Genomic DNA, 22,128 nt, shown 5'->3' with positions numbered 1-22,128 from the left:
TGTATTGTTAGGTATCTACTGATGTGTTCTGGTGTATTGTTAGGTATCTATCTACTGATGTGTACTGTTAGGTATCTACTGATGTGTTCTGGTGTATTGTTAGGTATCTATCTACTGATGTGTACTGTTAGGTATCTACTGATGTGTTCTGGTATACTGTTAGGTATCTACTGATGTGTTCTGGTGTATTGTTAGGTATCTATCTACTGATGTGTCTGTAGGTATCTATTCTAGGTGTGTTTCTGTGTATTGTAGGTATCTATCTATGATGTGTACTGTTAGGTATCTACTGATGTGTTCTGGTGTATTGTTAGGTATCTATCGACTGATGTGTACTGTTAGTGTATCTACTGATGTGTTCTGGTGTATTGTTGGTATCTACTGATGGTTCTGGTGTATGTTAGGTATCTACTGATGTGTCTGGTGTATTGTTAGGTATCTACTGATGTGTTCTGGTGTATTGTTAGGTATCTACTGATGTGTTCTGGTGTATTGTTAGGTATCTATTTACTGATGTGTTCTGGTGTATGTGTAGGTATCTACTGATGAGTTCTGGTGTATTGTTAGGTACTCTACTGATGTGTTTCTGGTGTATTGTTAGGTATCTACTGATGTGTTTCTGGTGTAATTGTTAGGTATCTACTGATGTGTTCTGGTGTATGTTAGGTATCTACTGATGTTTCTGGTGTATTGTTAGGTATCTGACTGATGTGTTCTGGTGATGTTAGGTATCTATCTACTGATGTGTTCTGGTGTATTGTTAGGTATCTACTGATGTTGTTGGTGTTATTTAGGTATCTACTGATGTGTTCTGGTGTATGTTAGGTATCTACTGATGTGTTCTGGTGTATTGTTAGGTATTACTGAATGTGTTCTGGTGTATTGTTAGGTATCATATGATGTTGTTCTGGTGTATTGTTAGGTATCTACTGATGTGTTCTGGTGTATTGTTAGGTATCTATCTACTGATGTGTTCTGGTGTATTGTTAGGTATCTATGTACTAACCTACCTGCTTGTTGTGCCGTGGCTGCAGCAGCAGTAGCTGGTTCTCCCCAGATGGGAGGCTGTGGGAGGAGCAGCCGGCTGTCCCGACACCACCTCTAGGCTGCAGTACAGAAAAGGGAGGCTGGGTGCTCAGCCTGAAACTCAGAGGCATCTCTGTACTATTCTTCAACTGGAACGTCCGTGTGATGGAACACTTCCTCTGTACCATCTGAGAAATCACAACATGGTCGAGAAGTTACCCAATGACAAAATATGAGCTTGTAAATGGAAGAAATACAATATTGCAGACAGAAAACTGTCCAGTGATTAAATAAATAAAAAAATGTACTGTTGAAAAGCAACATCAAGTATAAACACAGTAAAGTCCAAAAAACACTATTTTACACCAAAAAGAAAATGTTGTACACTTTACTGTGTGTCCTTTACTGTATTTATACTTGGGATATCACTTTCCAACTGTAAAAGTTCAAAACCCCCTGGAGGACATATTTAAATATCTAGGTGGTTCGTCAGGTGTCTCAGACCCACCTCATTGTGTGGCTCGCCCTGTATTAAATCACTAGCCACAGCACAGAACTCCAGGCACTCCTCTTCCTCCTCCATCTGCACTGACAGGCTAAAGAGTAGAACACAGCAAGGAATACACAGCAAGTTGCTGACAGACTAAATAAATGAACACAGACAGTAAGTCACTGACAGGCTGAAGAGATGAACACAGACAGTAAGTCACTGACAGGCTAAATAGATTAACACAGACAGACCACCTGCTCTACAATTTCATACATTCAGTTGATTTACAGAACAGCTAGGTTTACAGAAGCTATCTGTTCTGCTACACATTGGGGCAGTTTTCGCAGATGCCGATTAAGCCAAGTCCTGGACTAAAAGGAAGCTCAATGGAGAATCTCCATTGAAAGTACAGTGGCTTGCGAAAGTATTCACCCCCCTTGGCATTTTACCTATTTTGTTGCCTTACAATCTGGAATTAAAATTGATTTTTGGCAGGGTTTGTATAATTTGATTTACACAACAGACTAAACCTTTGAGATGCAAAATATGTTTTATTGTCAAACAAACAAGAAATAAGACAAAAAAAACATAAAACTTGAGCATAACTATTCACCCCCCAAAGTCAATACTTCGTAGAGCCACCTTTTGCAGCATTTACAGCTGCACGTCTCTTGGGGTATGTCTCTATAAGCTTGGCACATTTCATGGCAAAACTGCACAGCAATATTTAAGTCATACTACAGATTCTCAATTGGATTGAGGTCTGGGCTTTGACTAGGCCATTCCAAGACATTTAAATGTTTCCCCTTAAACCACTTGAGTGTTGCTTTAGCAGTATGCTTTAGGGTCATTGTCCTGCTGAAGTGAAACCTCCGTCCCAGTCCTCAAATCTCTGGAAGGACTGAAACAGGTTTTCCCTCAGAATGTCCTGTATTTAGTTCCATCCATCATTCCTTTCAATTCTAACCATTTCCCTCCCTGCCGATGAAAACCATCCCTACAGCATGATGCTGCTACCCTCCCATGCTTCACTGTGGGATGTTTTTCTCAGGTGATGAGAGGTGTTGGGGTGCCAAACATAGCGTTTTTCCTTGATGGCCAAAGCTTACATTTTTTGTCTCATCTGACCAGAGTTACCTTCTTCTATATGTTTGGGGAGTCTCCCACATGCATTTTGGTTGAACATACACACACATGTTTTTGGCTTATTTTCTTCTTGAGCATGGCTTTTTATGGCCACTCCCGCCGTAAAGCCCAGCTCTGTGGAGTGTCTTCTTACTGTGGTCCTATGGATGATACTCCAATCTCCGCTGTGGGCTTTGCAGCTCCTTCAGGGTTATCTTTGGGTCTCTTTGTTGCCGTCTGATTAATGCCCTCCTTGCCTTGTCTATGAGTTTTTGGTGGTGCCCTCCCTTGCAGGGTTTGTTGTGGTGCATATTCTTTCCATTTTGTAATACGGATGTAATGGTGCTCTGTGGGATGTTCAAAGTTTCTGATATTTTTTTATAATCCACCCTGTCTGTACTTCTCCACAACTTTGTCCCTCTACCTGTTTGGAGAGCTTCCTTGGTCTTCATAGTGCCGCTTTCCTTTAGTGGTGTTACAAAAAGAAAACCCCTCCCCTGGTGCTTTCAAGAACAGTTTATACTACTGGATCAGGTGACACTTAGATTGCACCACAGGTGGGACTTATTTAACAAATTATGTGGACCTCGGAAGGTAATTGGTTTGCCCCAGATCTTATTCAGGGGCTTCATAGCAAAGGGGGTGAATACACATGCACGCACCAATTTTACGTTTTGAATTTTTTGGAACAAGTCATTTTTTAAATTTAATTTCACCAATTTTGACTTTTTTGTGTATGTCAATTACATGAAATCCCCCCAAAATCTACATTTACATTTACATTTAAGTCATTTAGCAGACGCTCTTATCCAGAGCGACTTACAAATCTATTTAAATTACAGGTCGTAATGCAACAAAATAGTAAAAACTCCAAGGGGGATGAATACTTTTGCAAGGCACTGTACGTTTTAGTCTTGGAAACAAGCATAATGGTCCATAGTGGTTTCTTACACGGCAGGTCTGACGGAGGCCTGGAGGTCCAATCTGAGAGGTTCCAGATCCTGACCCTGAGCCCTTTGAACCTTACCCGGGATACAGGACGACACCTGCAGAGACACACATGTGAGTACCAAACATAACATGGTGACAGAATCATGGCACAGCAAATTTGGAAGGAACCATAATACCTTGGAGTCAAGGCTCATGAAGCCCAGAGCGAAGGATACACAGGCAGCGTTAGAGGTCAGTTCTGACAGGGTCAGGGGAGTGAAGGAGACGTGGATGGTGCTGCTGCCCCCTGCTGGAACATCCTGGAATAACAAAAAGGTTAAAAGACTGGTCAACATACCTGCTTACCCTTCTACTGTATACAGCACAGTTAACGTGATGGCCTAGAGTGATGCAGTATGGGTAGTCTGTTGTAGAATGATGCAGTATGGGTAGTCTGTTGTAGAGTGATGCAGTATGGGTAGTCTGCTGTGTGTACTATCTGTTGTAGAGTGATGCAGTATGGGTAGTCTGTTGTAGAGTGATGCAGTATGGGTAGTCTGTGTGTAGAGTGATGCAGTATGGGTAGTCTGTTGTAGCGTGATGCAGTATGGGTAATCCGTTGTTAGAGTGATGGCAGTATGGGTAGTCTGTTGTAGCAGTGTGAAGTAGGGTAGTCTGTTGTAAGATGATGCAGTATGGGTAGTCCTTTCTGTAGGAGTGATGCGGTATGGGTATCTGTTGTAGAGTGATGCAGTATGTGGGTGAGTCGGTTGTAGATTGATGCGTATGGTAGTCTGTTGTAGAGTGATGCAGTATGGTTTTTAGTCTGCTGGATGTACTATCTGTTGTAAGTGATGGCTATGGGTAGTCTGTTTGTGGATGATGCGTAATGGGTAGTCTGTGGTAGAATGATGCAGTATGGGTAGTCCTGCTGTAGAAGGATGCAGTATGGGTAGTCTGTTGTAGAGTGATGCAGTATGGGTAGTCTGTTGTAGCGTGATGCAGTATGGGTAGTCTGGTTTTAGAGTGATGCAGTATGGTTATTCGTTTGTAGAGTGATGCAGTAATGGTAGTCTGTTGTAGAATGATGCCAGTATGGGTAGTCCCTGTTGTAGAATGATGCAGTATGGGTAGTCTGCTGTAGAGTGATTGCAGTATGGGTGTCTGTTGTAAGTGATGCAGTATGGGTAGTCCTGTTGTAGATGATGCATATGGTAGTCTGTTTGTAGAGTGATGCAGTATGGGTATCCTGTTGTAGAGTTATGCGTAGGGTAGTCTGTTGTAAGAGTGATGCAGTATGGGTAGTCTGCTTGAGCGTGATGCAGTAATGGGTAGTCTGTTGTAGAATGATGCAGTATGGGGTAGTCTGCTGTAGAGTGGTGCGTATGGTAGTCTGTTGTAGAATGATTCAGTATGGTTAGTCTGTTGTAGAGTGGTGCAGTATGGGTATCTGCTGTGTGTACTATCTGTTTGTAGAGTGATGCAGTATGGGTAGTCTGTTGTAGAGTGATGCAGTATGGTAGTCCTGTTGTGATTGATTTGCATATGGGTAGTCCGGTTGTATAGTGATGCATATGGTAGTTCTGTTGTAGAGTGATGCAGTATGGTAGTCCTGTTGTAGAGTGATGCGTATGGGTAAGCTGTTTGTAGAATGATGCCATATGGGTACTCTGCTGTAGAGTGATGCGTATGGGTAGTCTGTTGTAGCGTGATGCAGTATGGGTATCCTGTTGTATAGTAAGCAGTATGGTAGTCTGTTGTAGAGTGATGCAGTTGGGTATCTGTTTGTAAGATGATGCAGTTGGGTAGTCTGTTGTAGACTGATCAGTATGGTAGTCTGATGTAGAGTGAGTGCAGTATGGGTAGTCTGTTGTAGAGTGATGCAGTATGGGTAGTCTGTTGTAGAGTGATGCGTATGGTAGTCTGTTGTAGAGTGATGCAGTATGGGGTAGTCTGTTTGTAAGCGTATGCAGTAATTGGTAGTTTCTGTAGAGTGATGCAGTATGGGTATCCTTGCTGTAGAGTGATCAGTATGGGTAGTCTGCTGTAAATGTCATAATCTGTTGTAGAGTGATGCAGTATGTGTAGTCTGTTGTGGAGTGATGCAGTATGGGTAGTCGTTTGTAGAATGATGCAGTATGGGTAGTCTGTTGTAGAGTGATCAGTATGGGTAGTCTGTTGTAGAGTGATGCAGTATGGTATTCGGTTGTAGAGTGATGCAGTATGGGTAGTCCTGGTGTAGAGTGATGCAGTATGGATAGTCTGCTGTATGTACTTCTGTTGTAGAGTGATGCAGTATGGGTAGTCGTTTTGGGAGTGTGCAGTATGGGTAGTCTGTTTTGTATAAGGATGCCAGTATGGGGGGGAAATAAAGGTGAAATAATACAAAAAAGAAACATTTTATTTCCAGGAAGGGGATGTAGCTCAGTGGTAGAGCGCATGCTTTGCATGTATGAGGTCCTGGGTTCAATCCCCAGCTTCTCCAATGGACATTTTTGCATTGACCCAATACCTACTTTCCAGAATGTTGAAAATCTAACCAGGAAACAGAGATGTGCTAAATCATTTGGTCTTGTAATCTGAAGAACATGCGTTCAATCCCTGTTCGCACATTTATAGAACAGAAGTGGCAGCATGGTTGCCAACTTTTATGGCATCATTTTCAAAAACTGAAGTTCATGTGTTCGATCCCTGTCCGTACCTGTTTTAAGAATTGCTGCTATCATTTCATTGTAGTTTCAATGGAGTGGTGTATATAAAAAGTATATTGTATTAATATTGCATTTTCTCAGCAAATGAAATGGGATGGAAGCTCAGAGGGGGAGTGCATGCTATATATGTTTGAGGTCCTCGGTTCAATCCCAAGATTCTCCACTGAGTTTATTTGTGTGCCAAATTCACATTTACACAACTACTACTTTCCAGAATGTTGATATATATTGCTGTATAGATAGGCATGGTGGCCAAGTGGTAAGGCGTCGGTCTCGTAAACCGAAGATCATGGGTTCAAATCCCATCCGTGCCTTTATGAAAGACATCTGATACCATTAAAATGTACTCTCATTGGAGCACTGTAGGAAAAGCAAGTTTTTCAATATGGCATCACAACTATTATAGTAAGGGGATGTGTCTCTACGGTAGAGCCAATACTTAACATGTATGCGGTCCAAAGTTAATCCCCAACTTCTCTGCCGAGTCTATTTAGTTGTTAAATTAGCTTTTGCACAACTCCCACTTTCCACAATGTTGACATTCTAAGAAGGAAATAGATGTGCTAAGTCATCTGTTTTTGTCAACTGAAGCACATGGGTTCAATCCTTGTTCGACGTTTACGGAAGATAGCTGATATTATGGAAATGTACTTTCATTAGAACAGTGTAAAGAAAGAGTCAATTGTATTGATATGTTCACTGCGACCTGTATGCTCTAGTCGGCTGGCCCTCGTTACATATTCGTCACGCCAGACCCACTGGCTCCAGGTCATCTATAAGTCTATGCTAGGTCAATCTCCGCCTTATCTCAGCTCACTGGTCACGATAACAACACCCACCCGTAGCACGCGCTCCAGCAGGTATATCTCACTGGTCATCCCCAAAGCCAACACCTCCTTTGGCCGCCTTTCCTTCCAGTTCTCTGCTGCCAATGACTGTACGTTTGTTTATTCTAAATGTGTAACTCAGTGTTGTTGTTTGTGTTGCACTGCTTTGCTTTATCTTAGCCAGGTCGCAGTTGTAAATGAGAACTTGTTCTCCACTAGCTTTCCTGGTAAAATAAAGGTGAAATAATACAAAAAAAGAAACATTTTATTGACGAAAGGGATGTAGCTCAGGGTAGAGCGCATGCTTTGCATGTATGAGGTCCGGTTCAATCCCCCAGCTTCTCCAATGTACATTTTTGCATTGACCCAATACCTACTTCCAGAATGTTGAAAATCTAACCAGGAAACAGAGATGTGCTAAATCATTTGGTCTTGTAATCTGAAGAACATGCCTTCAATCCCTGTTCGCACATTTATAGAACAGAAGTGGCAGCATGGTTGCCGTTGTAAATGAGAACTTGTTCTCCACTAGCTTTCCTGGTAAAATAAAGGTGAAATAATACAAAAAAAGAAACATTTTATTTCCAGGAAGGGGATGTAGCTCAGTGGTAGAGCGCATGCTTTGCATGTATGAGGTCCTGGGTTCAATCCCCAGCTTCTCCAATGTACATTTTTGCATTGACCCAATACCTACTTTCCAGAATGTTGAAAATCTAACCAGGAAACAGAGATGTGCTAAATCATTTGGTCTTGTAATCTGAAGAACATGCGTTCAATCCCTGTTCGCACATTTATAGAACAGAAGTGGCAGCATGGTTGCCAACTTTTATGGCATCATTTTCAAAAACTGAAGTTCATGTGTTCGATCCCTGTCCGTACCTGTTTTAAGAATTGCTGCTATCATTTCATTGTAGTTTCAATGGAGTGGTGTATATAAAAAGTATATTGTATTAATATTGCATTTTCTCAGCAAATGAAATGGGATGGAAGCTCAGAGGGGGAGTGCATGCTATATATGTTTGAGGTCCTCGGTTCAATCCCAAGATTCTCCACTGAGTTTATTTGTGTGCCAAATTCACATTTACACAACTACTACTTTCCAGAATGTTGATATATATTGCTGTATAGATAGGCATGGTGGCCAAGTGGTAAGGCGTCGGTCTCGTAAACCGAAGATCATGGGTTCAAATCCCATCCGTGCCTTTATGAAAGACATCTGATACCATTAAAATGTACTCTCATTGGAGCACTGTAGGAAAAGCAAGTTTTTCAATATGGCATCACAACTATTATAGTAAGGGGATGTGTCTCTACGGTAGAGCCAATACTTAACATGTATGCGGTCCAAAGTTAATCCCCAACTTCTCTGCCGAGTCTATTTAGTTGTTAAATTAGCTTTTGCACAACTCCCACTTTCCACAATGTTGACATTCTAAGAAGGAAATAGATGTGCTAAGTCATCTGTTTTTGTCAACTGAAGCACATGGGTTCAATCCTTGTTCGACGTTTACGGAAGATAGCTGATATTATGGAAATGTACTTTCATTAGAACAGTGTAAAGAAAGAGTCAATTGTATTGATATGTTCACTGCGACCTGTATGCTCTAGTCGGCTGGCCCTCGTTACATATTCGTCACGCCAGACCCACTGGCTCCAGGTCATCTATAAGTCTATGCTAGGTCAATCTCCGCCTTATCTCAGCTCACTGGTCACGATAACAACACCCACCCGTAGCACGCGCTCCAGCAGGTATATCTCACTGGTCATCCCCAAAGCCAACACCTCCTTTGGCCGCCTTTCCTTCCAGTTCTCTGCTGCCAATGACTGGAACGAATTGCAAAAATCGCTGAAGCTGGATGGAGACTTATATTTCCCTCACTAACTTTAAACATCAGCTATCTGAGCAGCTATCCGATCACTGCAGCTGTACATAGCCCATCTGTAAATAGCCCACCCAATCTACTACCTCTTCCCCATTTTGTTTTTATTTACTTTCTGCTCTTTTGCACACCAGTATTTCTACTTGCACATCATCATCTGCTCATCTATCACACCAGTGTTAATTTGCTAAATTTTAATTCATTCGCTACTATGGTCCATTTATTGCCTTACCTCCTCACGACATTTACAAACACTATGTATAGACATCGTTTTTTTTCTACTATTATGTAATTGACTGTACGTTTGTTTATTCTAAATGTGTAACTCAGTGTTGTTGTTTGTGTTGCACTGCTTTGCTTTATCTTAGCCAGGTCGCAGTTGTAAATGAGAACTTGTTCTCCACTAGCTTTCCTGGTAAAATAAAGGTGAAATAATACAAAAAAAGAAACATTTTATTTCCAGGAAGGGGATGTAGCTCAGTGGTAGAGCGCATGCTTTGCATGTATGAGGTCCTGGGTTCAATCCCCAGCTTCTCCAATGTACATTTTTGCATTGACCCAATACCTACTTTCCAGAATGTTGAAAATCTAACCAGGAAACAGAGATGTGCTAAATCATTTGGTCTTGTAATCTGAAGAACATGCGTTCAATCCCTGTTCGCACATTTATAGAACAGAAGTGGCAGCATGGTTGCCAACTTTTATGGCATCATTTTCAAAAACTGAAGTTCATGTGTTCGATCCCTGTCCGTACCTGTTTTAAGAATTGCTGCTATCATTTCATTGTAGTTTCAATGGAGTGGTGTATATAAAAAGTATATTGTATTAATATTGCATTTTCTCAGCAAATGAAATGGGATGGAAGCTCAGAGGGGGAGTGCATGCTATATATGTTTGAGGTCCTCGGTTCAATCCCAAGATTCTCCACTGAGTTTATTTGTGTGCCAAATTCACATTTACACAACTACTACTTTCCAGAATGTTGATATATATTGCTGTATAGATAGGCATGGTGGCCAAGTGGTAAGGCGTCGGTCTCGTAAACCGAAGATCATGGGTTCAAATCCCATCCGTGCCTTTATGAAAGACATCTGATACCATTAAAATGTACTCTCATTGGAGCACTGTAGGAAAAGCAAGTTTTTCAATATGGCATCACAACTATTATAGTAAGGGGATGTGTCTCTACGGTAGAGCCAATACTTAACATGTATGCGGTCCAAAGTTAATCCCCAACTTCTCTGCCGAGTCTATTTAGTTGTTAAATTAGCTTTTGCACAACTCCCACTTTCCACAATGTTGACATTCTAAGAAGGAAATAGATGTGCTAAGTCATCTGTTTTTGTCAACTGAAGCACATGGGTTCAATCCTTGTTCGACGTTTACGGAAGATAGCTGATATTATGGAAATGTACTTTCATTAGAACAGTGTAAAGAAAGAGTCAATTGTATTGATATGTTCACTGCGACCTGTATGCTCTAGTCGGCTGGCCCTCGTTACATATTCGTCACGCCAGACCCACTGGCTCCAGGTCATCTATAAGTCTATGCTAGGTCAATCTCCGCCTTATCTCAGCTCACTGGTCACGATAACAACACCCACCCGTAGCACGCGCTCCAGCAGGTATATCTCACTGGTCATCCCCAAAGCCAACACCTCCTTTGGCCGCCTTTCCTTCCAGTTCTCTGCTGCCAATGACTGGAACGAATTGCAAAAATCGCTGAAGCTGGATGGAGACTTATATTTCCCTCACTAACTTTAAACATCAGCTATCTGAGCAGCTATCCGATCACTGCAGCTGTACATAGCCCATCTGTAAATAGCCCACCCAATCTACTACCTCTTCCCCATTTTGTTTTTATTTACTTTCTGCTCTTTTGCACACCAGTATTTCTACTTGCACATCATCATCTGCTCATCTATCACACCAGTGTTAATTTGCTAAATTTTAATTCATTCGCTACTATGGTCCATTTATTGCCTTACCTCCTCACGACATTTACAAACACTATGTATAGACATCGTTTTTTTTTCTACTATTATGTAATTGACTGTACGTTTGTTTATTCTAAATGTGTAACTCAGTGTTGTTGTTTGTGTTGCACTGCTTTGCTTTATCTTAGCCAGGTCGCAGTTGTAAATGAGAACTTGTTCTCCACTAGCTTTCCTGGTAAAATAAAGGTGAAATAATACAAAAAAAGAAACATTTTATTTCCAGGAAGGGGATGTAGCTCAGTGGTAGAGCGCATGCTTTGCATGTATGAGGTCCTGGGTTCAATCCCCAGCTTCTCCAATGTACATTTTTGCATTGACCCAATACCTACTTTCCAGAATGTTGAAAATCTAACCAGGAAACAGAGATGTGCTAAATCATTTGGTCTTGTAATCTGAAGAACATGCGTTCAATCCCTGTTCGCACATTTATAGAACAGAAGTGGCAGCATGGTTGCCAACTTTTATGGCATCATTTTCAAAAACTGAAGTTCATGTGTTCGATCCCTGTCCGTACCTGTTTTAAGAATTGCTGCTATCATTTCATTGTAGTTTCAATGGAGTGGTGTATATAAAAAGTATATTGTATTAATATTGCATTTTCTCAGCAAATGAAATGGGATGGAAGCTCAGAGGGGGAGTGCATGCTATATATGTTTGAGGTCCTCGGTTCAATCCCAAGATTCTCCACTGAGTTTATTTGTGTGCCAAATTCACATTTACACAACTACTACTTTCCAGAATGTTGATATATATTGCTGTATAGATAGGCATGGTGGCCAAGTGGTAAGGCGTCGGTCTCGTAAACCGAAGATCATGGGTTCAAATCCCATCCGTGCCTTTATGAAAGACATCTGATACCATTAAAATGTACTCTCATTGGAGCACTGTAGGAAAAGCAAGTTTTTCAATATGGCATCACAACTATTATAGTAAGGGGATGTGTCTCTACGGTAGAGCCAATACTTAACATGTATGCGGTCCAAAGTTAATCCCCAACTTCTCTGCCGAGTCTATTTAGTTGTTAAATTAGCTTTTGCACAACTCCCACTTTCCACAATGTTGACATTCTAAGAAGGAAATAGATGTGCTAAGTCATCTGTTTTTGTCAACTGAAGCACATGGGTTCAATCCTTGTTCGACGTTTACGGAAGATAGCTGATATTATGGAAATGTACTTTCATTAGAACAGTGTAAAGAAAGAGTCAATTGTATTGATATGTTCACTGCGACCTGTATGCTCTAGTCGGCTGGCCCTCGTTACATATTCGTCACGCCAGACCCACTGGCTCCAGGTCATCTATAAGTCTATGCTAGGTCAATCTCCGCCTTATCTCAGCTCACTGGTCACGATAACAACACCCACCCGTAGCACGCGCTCCAGCAGGTATATCTCACTGGTCATCCCCAAAGCCAACACCTCCTTTGGCCGCCTTTCCTTCCAGTTCTCTGCTGCCAATGACTGGAACGAATTGCAAAAATCGCTGAAGCTGGATGGAGACTTATATTTCCCTCACTAACTTTAAACATCAGCTATCTGAGCAGCTATCCGATCACTGCAGCTGTACATAGCCCATCTGTAAATAGCCCACCCAATCTACCTACCTCTTCCCCATTTTGTTTTTATTTACTTTCTGCTCTTTTGCACACCAGTATTTCTACTTGCACATCATCATCTGCTCATCTATCACACCAGTGTTAATTTGCTTAGTTTTAATTCATTCGCTACTATGGTCCATTTATTGCCTTACCTCCTCACGACATTTACAAACACTATGTATAGACATAGTTTTTTTTCTACTATTATGTAATTGACTGTACGTTTGTTTATTCTAAATGTGTAACTCAGTGTTGTTGTTTGTGTTGCACTGCTTTGCTTTATCTTAGCCAGGTCGCAGTTGTAAATGAGAACTTGTTCTCCACTAGCTTTCCTGGTAAAATAAAGGTGAAATAATACAAAAAAAGAAACATTTTATTTCCAGGAAGGGGATGTAGCTCAGTGGTAGAGCGCATGCTTTGCATGTATGAGGTCCTGGGTTCAATCCCCAGCTTCTCCAATGTACATTTTTGCATTGACCCAATACCTACTTTCCAGAATGTTGAAAATCTAACCAGGAAACAGAGATGTGCTAAATCATTTGGTCTTGTAATCTGAAGAACATGCGTTCAATCCCTGTTCGCACATTTATAGAACAGAAGTGGCATGGTTGCCAACTTTTATGGCATCATTTTCAAAAACTGAAGTTCATGTGTTCGATCCCTGTCCGTACCTGTTTTAAGAATTGCTGCTATCATTTCATTGTAGTTTCAATGGAGTGGTGTATATAAAAAGTATATTGTATTAATATTGCATTTTCTCAGCAAATGAAATGGGATGGAAGCTCAGAGGGGGAGTGCATGCTATATATGTTTGAGGTCCTCGGTTCAATCCCAAGATTCTCCACTGAGTTTATTTCTGTGCCAAATTCACATTTACACAACTACTACTTTCCAGAATGTTGATATATATTGCTGTATAGATAGGCATGGTGGCCAAGTGGTAAGGCGTCGGTCTCGTAAACCGAAGATCATGGGTTCAAATCCCATCCGTGCCTTTATGAAAGACATCTGATACCATTAAAATGTACTCTCATTGGAGCACTGTAGGAAAAGCAAGTTTTTCAATATGGCATCACAACTATTATAGTAAGGGGATGTGTCTCTACGTTAGAGCCAATACTTAACATGTATGCGGTCCAAAGTTAATCCCCAACTTCTCTGCTGAGTCTATTTAGTTGTTAAATTAGCTTTTGCACAACTCCCACTTTCCAGAATGTTGACATTCTAAGAAGGAAATAGATGTGCTAAGTCATCTGTTTTTGTAAACTGAAGCACATGGGTTCAATCCTAGTTCGACGTTTACGGAAGATAGCTGATATTATGGAAATGTACTTTCATTAGAACAGTGTAAAGAAAGAGTCAATTGTATTGATATGGCCACTGCGACCTGTATGCTCTAGTCGGCTGTACCTCCATTACATATTCGTCACGCCAGACCCACTGGCTCCAGGTCATCTATAAGTCTATGCTAGGTCAATCTCCGCCTTATCTCAGCTCACTGGTCACGATAACAACACCCACCCGTAGCACGCGCTCCAGCAGGTATATCTCACTGGTCATCCCCAAAGCCAACACCTCCTTTGGCCGCCTTTCCTTCCAGTTCTCTGCTGCCAATGACTGGAACGAATTGCAAAAATCGCTGAAGCTGGATGGAGACTTATATTTCCCTCACTAACTTTAAACATCAGCTATCTGAGCAGCTAACCGATCACTGCAGCTGTACATAGCCCATCTGTAAATAGCCCACCCAATCTACCTACCTCTTCCACATTTTGTTTTTATTTACTTTCTGCTCTTTTGCACACCAGTATTTCTACTTGCACATCATCATCTGCTCATCTATCACACCAGTGTTAATTTGCTTAGTTTTAATTCATTCGCTACTATGGTCCATTTATTGCCTTACCTCCTCACGACATTTGCAAACACTATGTATAGACATAGTTTTTTTTCTACTATTATGTAATTGACTGTACGTTTGTTTATTCTAAATGTGTAACTCAGTGTTGTTGTTTGTGTTGCACTGCTTTGCTTTATCTTAGCCAGGTCGCAGTTGTAAATGAGAACTTGTTCTCCACTAGCTTTCCTGGTAAAATAAAGGTGAAATAATACAAAAAAAGAAACATTTTATTTCCAGGAAGGGGATGTAGCTCAGTGGTAGAGCGCATGCTTTGCATGTATGAGGTCCTGGGTTCAATCCCCAGCTTCTCCAATGTACATTTTTGCATTGACCCAATACCTACTTTCCAGAATGTTGAAAATCTAACCAGGAAACAGAGATGTGCTAAATCATTTGGTCTTGTAATCTGAAGAACATGCGTTCAATCCCTGTTCGCACATTTATAGAACAGAAGTGGCAGCATGGTTGCCAACTTTTATGGCATCATTTTCAAAAACTGAAGTTCATGTGTTCGATCCCTGTCCGTACCTGTTTTAAGAATTGCTGCTATCATTTCATTGTAGTTTCAATGGAGTGGTGTATATAAAAAGTATATTGTATTAATATTGCATTTTCTCAGCAAATGAAATGGGATGGAAGCTCAGAGGGGGAGTGCATGCTATATATGTTTGAGGTCCTCAGGTTCAATCCCAAGATTCTCCACTGAGTTTATTTCTGTGCCAAATTCACATTTACACAACTACTACTTTCCAGAATGTTGATATATATTGCTGTATAGATAGGCATGGTGGCCAAGTGGTAAGGCGTCGGTCTCGTAAACCGAAGATCATGGGTTCAAATCCCATCCGTGCCTTTATGAAAGACATCTGATACCATTAAAATGTACTCTCATTGGAGCACTGTAGGAAAAGCAAGTTTTTCAATATGGCATCACAACTATTATAGTAAGGGGATGTGTCTCTACGTTAGAGCCAATACTTAACATGTATGCGGTCCAAAGTTAATCCCCAACTTCTCTGCTGAGTCTATTTAGTTGTTAAATTAGCTTTTGCACAACTCCCACTTTCCAGAATGTTGACATTCTAAGAAGGAAATAGATGTGCTAAGTCATCTGTTTTTGTAAACAGAAGCACATGGGTTCAATCCTTGTTCGACGTTTACGGAAGATAGCTGATATTATGGAAATGTACTTTCATTAGAACAGTGTAAAGAAAGAGTCAATTGTATTGATATGTTCACTGCGACCTGTATGCTCTAGTCGGCTGTACCTCCATACATATTCGTCACGCCAGACCCACTGGCTCCAGGTCATCTATAAGTCTATGCTAGGTCAATCTCCGCCTTATCTCAGCTCACTGGTCACGATAACAACACCCACCCGTAGCACGCGCTCCAGCAGGTATATCTCACTGGTCATCCCCAAAGCCAACACCTCCTTTGGCCGCCTTTCCTTCCAGTTCTCTGCTGCCAATGACTGGAACGAATTGCAAAAATCGCTGAAGCTGGATGGAGACTTATATTTCCCTCACTAACTTTAAACATCAGCTATCTGAGCAGCTAACCGATCACTGCAGCTGTACATAGCCCATCTGTAAATAGCCCACCCAATCTACCTACCTCTTCCCCATTTTGTTTTTATATACTTTCTGCTCTTTTGCACACCAGTATTACTACTTGCACATCATCATCTGCTCATCTATCACACCATTGTTAATTTGCTTAGTTTTAATTCATTCGCTACTATGGTCCATTTATTGCCTTACCTCCTCACGACATTTACAAACACTATGTATAGACATAGTTTTTTTTCTACTATTATGTAATTGACTGTACGTTTGTTTATTCTAAATGTGTAACTCAGTGTTGTTGTTTGTGTTGCACTGCTTTGCTTTATCTTAGCCAGGTCGCAGTTGTAAATGAGAACTTGTTCTCCACTAGCTTTCCTGGTAAAATAAAGGTGAAATAATACAAAAAAAGAAACATTTTATTTCCAGGAAGGGGATGTAGCTCAGTGGTAGAGTGCATGCTTTGCATGTATGAGGTCCTGGGTTCAGTCCCCATCTTCTCCAATGTACATTTTTGCATTGACCCAATACCTACTTTCCAGAATGTTGAAAATCTAACCAGGAAACAGAGATGTGCTAAATCATTTGGTCTTGTAATCTGAAGAACATGCGTTCCATCCCTGTTCGCACATTTATAGAACAGAAGTGGCATGGTTGCCAACTTTTATGGCATCATTTTCAAAAACTGAAGTTCATGTGTTCGATCCCTGTCCGTACCTGTTTTAAGAATTGCTGCTATCATTTCATTGTAGTTTCAATGGAGTGGTGTATATAAAAAGTATATTGTATTAATATTGCATTTTCTCAGCAAATGAAATGGGATGGAAGCTCAGAGGGGGAGTGCATGCTATATATGTTTGAGGTCCTCAGTTCAATCCCAAGATTCTCCACTGAGTTTATTTCTGTGCCAAATTCACATTTACACAACTACTACTTTCCAGAATGTTGATATATATTGCTGTAAAGATAGGCATGGTGGCCAAGTGGTAAGGCGTCGGTCTCGTAAACCGAAGATCATGGGTTCAAATCCCATCCGTGCCTTTATGAAAGACATCTGATACCATTAAAATGTACTCTCATTGGAGCACTGTAGGAAAAGGAAGTTTTTCAATATGGCATCACAACTATTATAGTAAGGGGATGTGTCTCTACGTTAGAGCCAATACTTAACATGTATGCGGTCCAAAGTTAATCCCCAACTTCTCTGCTGAGTCTATTTAGTTGTTAAATTAGCTTTTGCACAACTCCCACTTTCCACAATGTTGACATTCTAAGAAGGAAATAGATGTGCTAAGTCATCTGTTTTTGTAAACAGAAGCACATGGGTTCAATCCTAGTTCGACGTTTACGGAAGATAGCTGATATTATGGAAATGTACTTTCATTAGAACAGTGTAAAGAAAGAGTCAATTGTATTGATATGGCCACTGCGACCTGTATGCTCTAGTCGGCTGTACCTCCATACATATTCGTCACGCCAGACCCACTGGCTCCAGGTCATCTATAAGTCTATGCTAGGTCAATCTCCGCCTTATCTCAGCTCACTGGTCACGATAACAACACCCACCCGTAGCACGCGCTCCAGCAGGTATATCTCACTGGTCATCCCCAAAGCCAACACCTCCTTTGGCCGCCTTTCCTTCCAGTTCTCTGCTGCCAATGACTGGAACTAATTGCAAAAATCGCTGAAGCTGGATGGAGACTTATATTTCCCTCACTAACTTTAAACATCAGCTATCTGAGCAGCTCACCGATCAATGCAGCTGTACATAGCCCATCTGTAAATAGCCCACCCAATCTACCTACCTCTTCCCCATTTTGTTTTTATATACTTTCTGCTCTTTTGCACACCAGTATTACTACTTGCACATCATCATCTGCTCATCTATCACACCATTGTTAATTTGCTTAGTTTTAATTCATTCGCTACTATGGTCCATTTATTGCCTTACCTCCTAACGACATTTACAAACACTATGTATAGACATAGTTTTTTTTCTACTATTATGTAATTGACTGTACATTTGTTTATTCTAAATGTGTAACTCAGTGTTGTTGTTTGTGTTGCACTGCTTTGCTTTATCTTAGCCAGGTCGCAGTTGTAAATGAGAACTTGTTCTCCACTAGCTTTCCTGGTAAAATAAAGGTGAAATAATATAAAAAAATAAACATTTTATTTCCAGGAAGGGGATGTAGCTCAGTGGTAGAGCGCATGCTTTGCATGTATGAGGTCCTGGGTTCAATCCCCAGCTTCTCCAATGTACATTTTTGCATTGACCCAATACCTACTTTCCAGAATGTTGAAAATCTAACCAGGAAACAGAGATGTGCTAAATCATTTGGTCTTGTAATCTGAAGAACATGCGTTCCATCCCTGTTCGCACATTTATAGAACAGAAGTGGCATGGTTGCCAACTTTTATGGCATCATTTTCAAAAACTGAAGTTCATGTGTTCGATCCCTGTCCGTACCTGTTTTAAGAATTGCTGCTATCATTTCATTGTAGTTTCAATGGAGTGGTGTATATAAAAAGTATATTGTATTAATATTGCATTTTCTCAGCAAATGAAATGGGATGGAAGCTCAGAGGGGGAGTGCATGCTATATATGTTTGAGGTCCTCAGTTCAATCCCAAGATTCTCCACTGAGTTTATTTCTGTGCCAAATTCACATTTACACAACTACTACTTTCCAGAATGTTGATATATATTGCTGTAAAGATAGGCATGGTGGCCAAGTGGTAAGGCGTCGGTCTCGTAAACCGAAGATCATGGGTTCAAATCCCATCCGTGCCTTTATGAAAGACATCTGATACCATTAAAATGTACTCTCATTGGAGCACTTTAGGAAAAGCAAGTTTTTCAATATGGCATCACAACTATTATAGTAAGGGGATGTGTCTCTACGTTAGAGCCAATACTTAACATGTATGCGGTCCAAAGTTAATCCCCAACTTCTCTGCTGAGTCTATTTAGTTGTTAAATTAGCTTTTGCACAACTCCCACTTTCCAGAATGTTGCCATTCTAAGAAGGAAATAGATGTGCTAAGTCATCTGTTTTTGTAAACAGAAGCACATGGGTTCAATCCTTGTTCGACGTTTACGGAAGATAGCTGATATTATGGAAATGTACTTTCATTAGAACAGTGTAAAGAAAGAGTCAATTGTATTGATATGGCCACTGCGACCTGTATGCTCTAGTCGGCTGTACCTCCATACATATTCGTCACGCCAGACCCACTGGCTCCAGGTCATCTATAAGTCTATGCTAGGTCAAGCTCCGCCTTATCTCAGCTCACTGGTCACGATAACAACACCCACCCGTAGCACGCGCTCCAGCAGGTATATCTCACTGGTCATCCCCAAAGCCAACACCTCCTTTGGCCGCCTTTCCTTCCAGTTCTCTGCTGCCAATGACTGGAACGAATTGCAAAAATCGCTGAAGCTGGATGGAGACTTATATTTCCCTCACTAACTTTAAACATCAGCTATCTGAGCAGCTCACCGATCAATGCAGCTGTACATAGCCCATCTGTAAATAGCCTACCCAATCTACCTACCTCTTGCCCATTTTGTTTTTATTTACTTTCTGCTCTTTTGCACACCAGTATTTCTACTTGCACATCATCATCTGCTCATCTATCACACCATTGTTAATTTGCTTAGTTTTAATTCATTCGCTACTATGGTCCATTTATTGCCTTACCTCCTCACGACATTTACAAACACTATGTATAGACATAGTTTTTTTTCTACTATTATGTAATTGACTGTACGTTTGTTTATTCTAAATGTGTAACTCAGTGTTGTTGTTTGTGTTGCACTGCTTTGCTTTATCTTAGCCAGGTCGCAGTTGTAAATGAGAACTTGTTCTCCACTAGCTTTCCTGGTAAAATAAAGGTGAAATAATACAAAAAAAGAAACATTTTATTTCCAGGAAGGGGATGTAGCTCAGTGGTAGAGCGCATGCTTTGCATGTATGAGGTCCTGGGTTCAATTCCCAGCATCTCCAATGTACATTTTTGCATTCTCTGTCCCTCGCTCTCTGTACCTCGCTCTCTCTCTCGCCCTCACTCACTCTCTTTCTGTCCCTCGCTCTCTGTCCTTCGCTCTCTGTCCCTTGCTCTCACCCTCTTTCTGTCTATCCCTCTCTTTATCCATCCCTCTAACCCTCTATACATCCCTGGCTCTCTTCCTCTATCCCCCTCTCTTCCTCTATCCCCCTTTCTATTCCTCTATCTCTCTATTCCCCCTCTCTCTCTCTCTATTCCTTTATCCATTCCTCTGTCCTCCCTCTCTCCTCTGACTTTGCCTCTCTTTCGCCCTCTATCATCCCTCTCTCTCTGTCCCTCTCACTCCCTCTATCCATCTCTATCCCTCTCTCTCACCACCTCCACCACGGACAGTGAGAGGTGTAAAATCTCACAGATTGTCCCTGTCTCTCTCTCTCAAATAGACGAGAACTTTATTCTCAAACACGACCGAGCTTTCCTGTTGTCCATGGCCAACCGCGGCAAACACACCAACGGGTCACAATTCTTCATGTGAGTAGAAATTCATGAAAGTGTCATAACATTTACTTTCTGGTCGATAGGTTTCCACATGAGATGTCCTTCTGTAGCTGAGGTTCATTTCAGGTTCAGCTCATTTGTTTTGCTGTTTATCTGAGGCCTGTCTGTGTATTATGCCATGGCTAAGCATTGCAGATAGAGGCCTGTCTATATACAGGTGAAGTCGGAAGTTTACATACACCTTTAGCCAAATACATTTAAATTCAGTTTTTCACAATTCCTGACATTTAATCCTAGTAAAAATTTCCTGTCTTAGGTCAGTTAGGATCACCACTTTATTTTAAGAATGTGAAATGACAGAATAATAGTAGACAGAATGATTTATTTCAGCTTTTATTTCTTCCATCACATTCCCAGTGGGTCAGAAGTTTACATACACTCAATTAGTATTTGGTAGCATTGCTTTTAAATTGTTTAATGGGTCAAATGTTTCGGGTAGCCTTCGACCTGCTTCACACAATAAGTTGGGTGAATTTTGTCCCATTCCTCCTGACAGAGCTGGTGTAATTGAGTCAGGTTTGTAGGCCTCCTTGCTCGCACACACTTTTTCAGTTCTGCCCACAGATTTTCTATAGGATTGAGGTCAGGGCTTTGTGATGGCCACTCCAATACCTTGACATTGTTGTCCTTAAGCCATTTTGCCACAACTTTGGAAGTATGCTTGGGGTCCTTGTCCATTTGGAAGACCCATTTGCGACCAAGCTTTAACTTCCTGACTGATGTCTTGAGATGTTGCTTCAATATATCCACATCATTTTCCATCCTCCTGATGCCATCTATTTTGTGAAGTGCACCAGACCCTCCTGCAGCAAAGCACCCTCACAAGATGATGCTGCCACCCCCGTGCTTCACGGTTGGGGTGGTGTTCTTCGGCTTGCAAGCCTCCACCTTTTTCCTCCAAACATAACGATGGTCATTATGGCCAAACAGTTCTATTTTTGTTTCATCAGACCAGAGGACATTTCTCCAAAAAGTACGATCTTTGTCCTCATGTGCAGTTGCAAACTGTAGTCTGGCTTTTTTTATGGCGGTTTTGGAGCAGTGGCTTCTTCCTTGCTGAGCGGCCTTTCAGGTTATGTCGATAGGACTCGGTTTACTGTGGATAGAGATACTTTTGTACCTGTTTCCTCCAGCATCTTCACAAGGTCCTTTGCTGTTGTTCTGGGATTGATATGCACTTTTCACACCAAAGTACGTTCATCTCTAGGAGACAGAACGCGTCTCCTTCCTGAGCAGTATGACGGCTGCGTGGTCCCATGGTGTTTATACTTGCGTACTATTGTTTGTAGAGATGAACGTGGTACTTTCAGGCGTTTGGAAATTGCTCCCAAGGATGAACCAGACTTTCCTGAGGTCTTGGCTGATTTCTTTTGATTTTCCTATGATGTCAAGCAGAGGCACTGAGTTTGAAGGTAGGCCTTGAAATACATCCACAGGTACAACTCCAATTGACACAAATGATGTAAATTAGCCTATCAGAAGCTTCTAAAGCCAAGACATTATTTTCTGGAAT

The 22,128-nt window shown here is 41.2% G+C and overlaps 1 protein-coding gene and 16 non-coding genes across 17 annotated transcripts; 16 read left to right on the top strand and 1 right to left on the bottom strand.

The window, feature by feature from the left end:
- Positions 1–1,001: 1,001 nt before the first annotated feature.
- Positions 1,002–13,997, bottom strand: LOC120027938 (deleted in lung and esophageal cancer protein 1-like). The gene is made up of 5 exons (XM_038973031.1): positions 13,992–13,997; positions 3,769–3,891; positions 3,593–3,687; positions 1,535–1,622; positions 1,002–1,214 (listed from the first exon to the last, which is right to left on the bottom strand). Exons 1-5 carry the CDS (start codon positions 13,995–13,997, stop codon positions 1,002–1,004), a joined length of 525 nt encoding a protein of 174 aa, XP_038828959.1.
- On the top strand, positions 5,985–6,056 carry trnaa-ugc. The gene has a single exon. It is a non-coding gene; the product is annotated as a tRNA-Ala (tRNA).
- On the top strand, positions 6,525–6,596 carry trnat-cgu. The gene has a single exon. It is a non-coding gene; the product is annotated as a tRNA-Thr (tRNA).
- Positions 7,701–7,772, top strand: trnaa-ugc. The gene has a single exon. It is a non-coding gene; the product is annotated as a tRNA-Ala (tRNA).
- On the top strand, positions 8,241–8,312 carry trnat-cgu. Its single transcript has one exon. It is a non-coding gene; the product is annotated as a tRNA-Thr (tRNA).
- On the top strand, positions 9,456–9,527 carry trnaa-ugc. The gene has a single exon. It is a non-coding gene; the product is annotated as a tRNA-Ala (tRNA).
- Positions 9,996–10,067, top strand: trnat-cgu. The gene has a single exon. It is a non-coding gene; the product is annotated as a tRNA-Thr (tRNA).
- Positions 11,212–11,283, top strand: trnaa-ugc. The gene has a single exon. It is a non-coding gene; the product is annotated as a tRNA-Ala (tRNA).
- trnat-cgu lies at positions 11,752–11,823 on the top strand. The gene has a single exon. It is a non-coding gene; the product is annotated as a tRNA-Thr (tRNA).
- Positions 12,968–13,039, top strand: trnaa-ugc. Its single transcript has one exon. It is a non-coding gene; the product is annotated as a tRNA-Ala (tRNA).
- trnat-cgu lies at positions 13,505–13,576 on the top strand. Its single transcript has one exon. It is a non-coding gene; the product is annotated as a tRNA-Thr (tRNA).
- A 724-nt stretch (positions 13,998–14,721) lies between the features above and the next one.
- Positions 14,722–14,793, top strand: trnaa-ugc. Its single transcript has one exon. It is a non-coding gene; the product is annotated as a tRNA-Ala (tRNA).
- Positions 14,794–15,262: 469 nt separating this feature from the next.
- On the top strand, positions 15,263–15,334 carry trnat-cgu. The gene has a single exon. It is a non-coding gene; the product is annotated as a tRNA-Thr (tRNA).
- A 1,681-nt stretch (positions 15,335–17,015) lies between these two features.
- trnat-cgu lies at positions 17,016–17,087 on the top strand. Its single transcript has one exon. It is a non-coding gene; the product is annotated as a tRNA-Thr (tRNA).
- Positions 17,088–18,231: 1,144 nt separating this feature from the next.
- Positions 18,232–18,303, top strand: trnaa-ugc. The gene has a single exon. It is a non-coding gene; the product is annotated as a tRNA-Ala (tRNA).
- Positions 18,304–18,768: 465 nt separating this feature from the next.
- trnat-cgu lies at positions 18,769–18,840 on the top strand. Its single transcript has one exon. It is a non-coding gene; the product is annotated as a tRNA-Thr (tRNA).
- A 1,144-nt stretch (positions 18,841–19,984) lies between these two features.
- On the top strand, positions 19,985–20,056 carry trnaa-ugc. Its single transcript has one exon. It is a non-coding gene; the product is annotated as a tRNA-Ala (tRNA).
- The last annotated feature ends 2,072 nt before the right edge of the window (positions 20,057–22,128 follow it).

This window comes from Salvelinus namaycush, chromosome 33 (assembly GCF_016432855.1).
Source record: "Salvelinus namaycush isolate Seneca chromosome 33, SaNama_1.0, whole genome shotgun sequence".
Lineage (NCBI taxonomy): Eukaryota > Metazoa > Chordata > Actinopteri > Salmoniformes > Salmonidae > Salvelinus > Salvelinus namaycush.
Note: the sequence above shows the minus strand (reverse complement) of the source record. Positions and strands in the feature narration are given on the sequence as shown.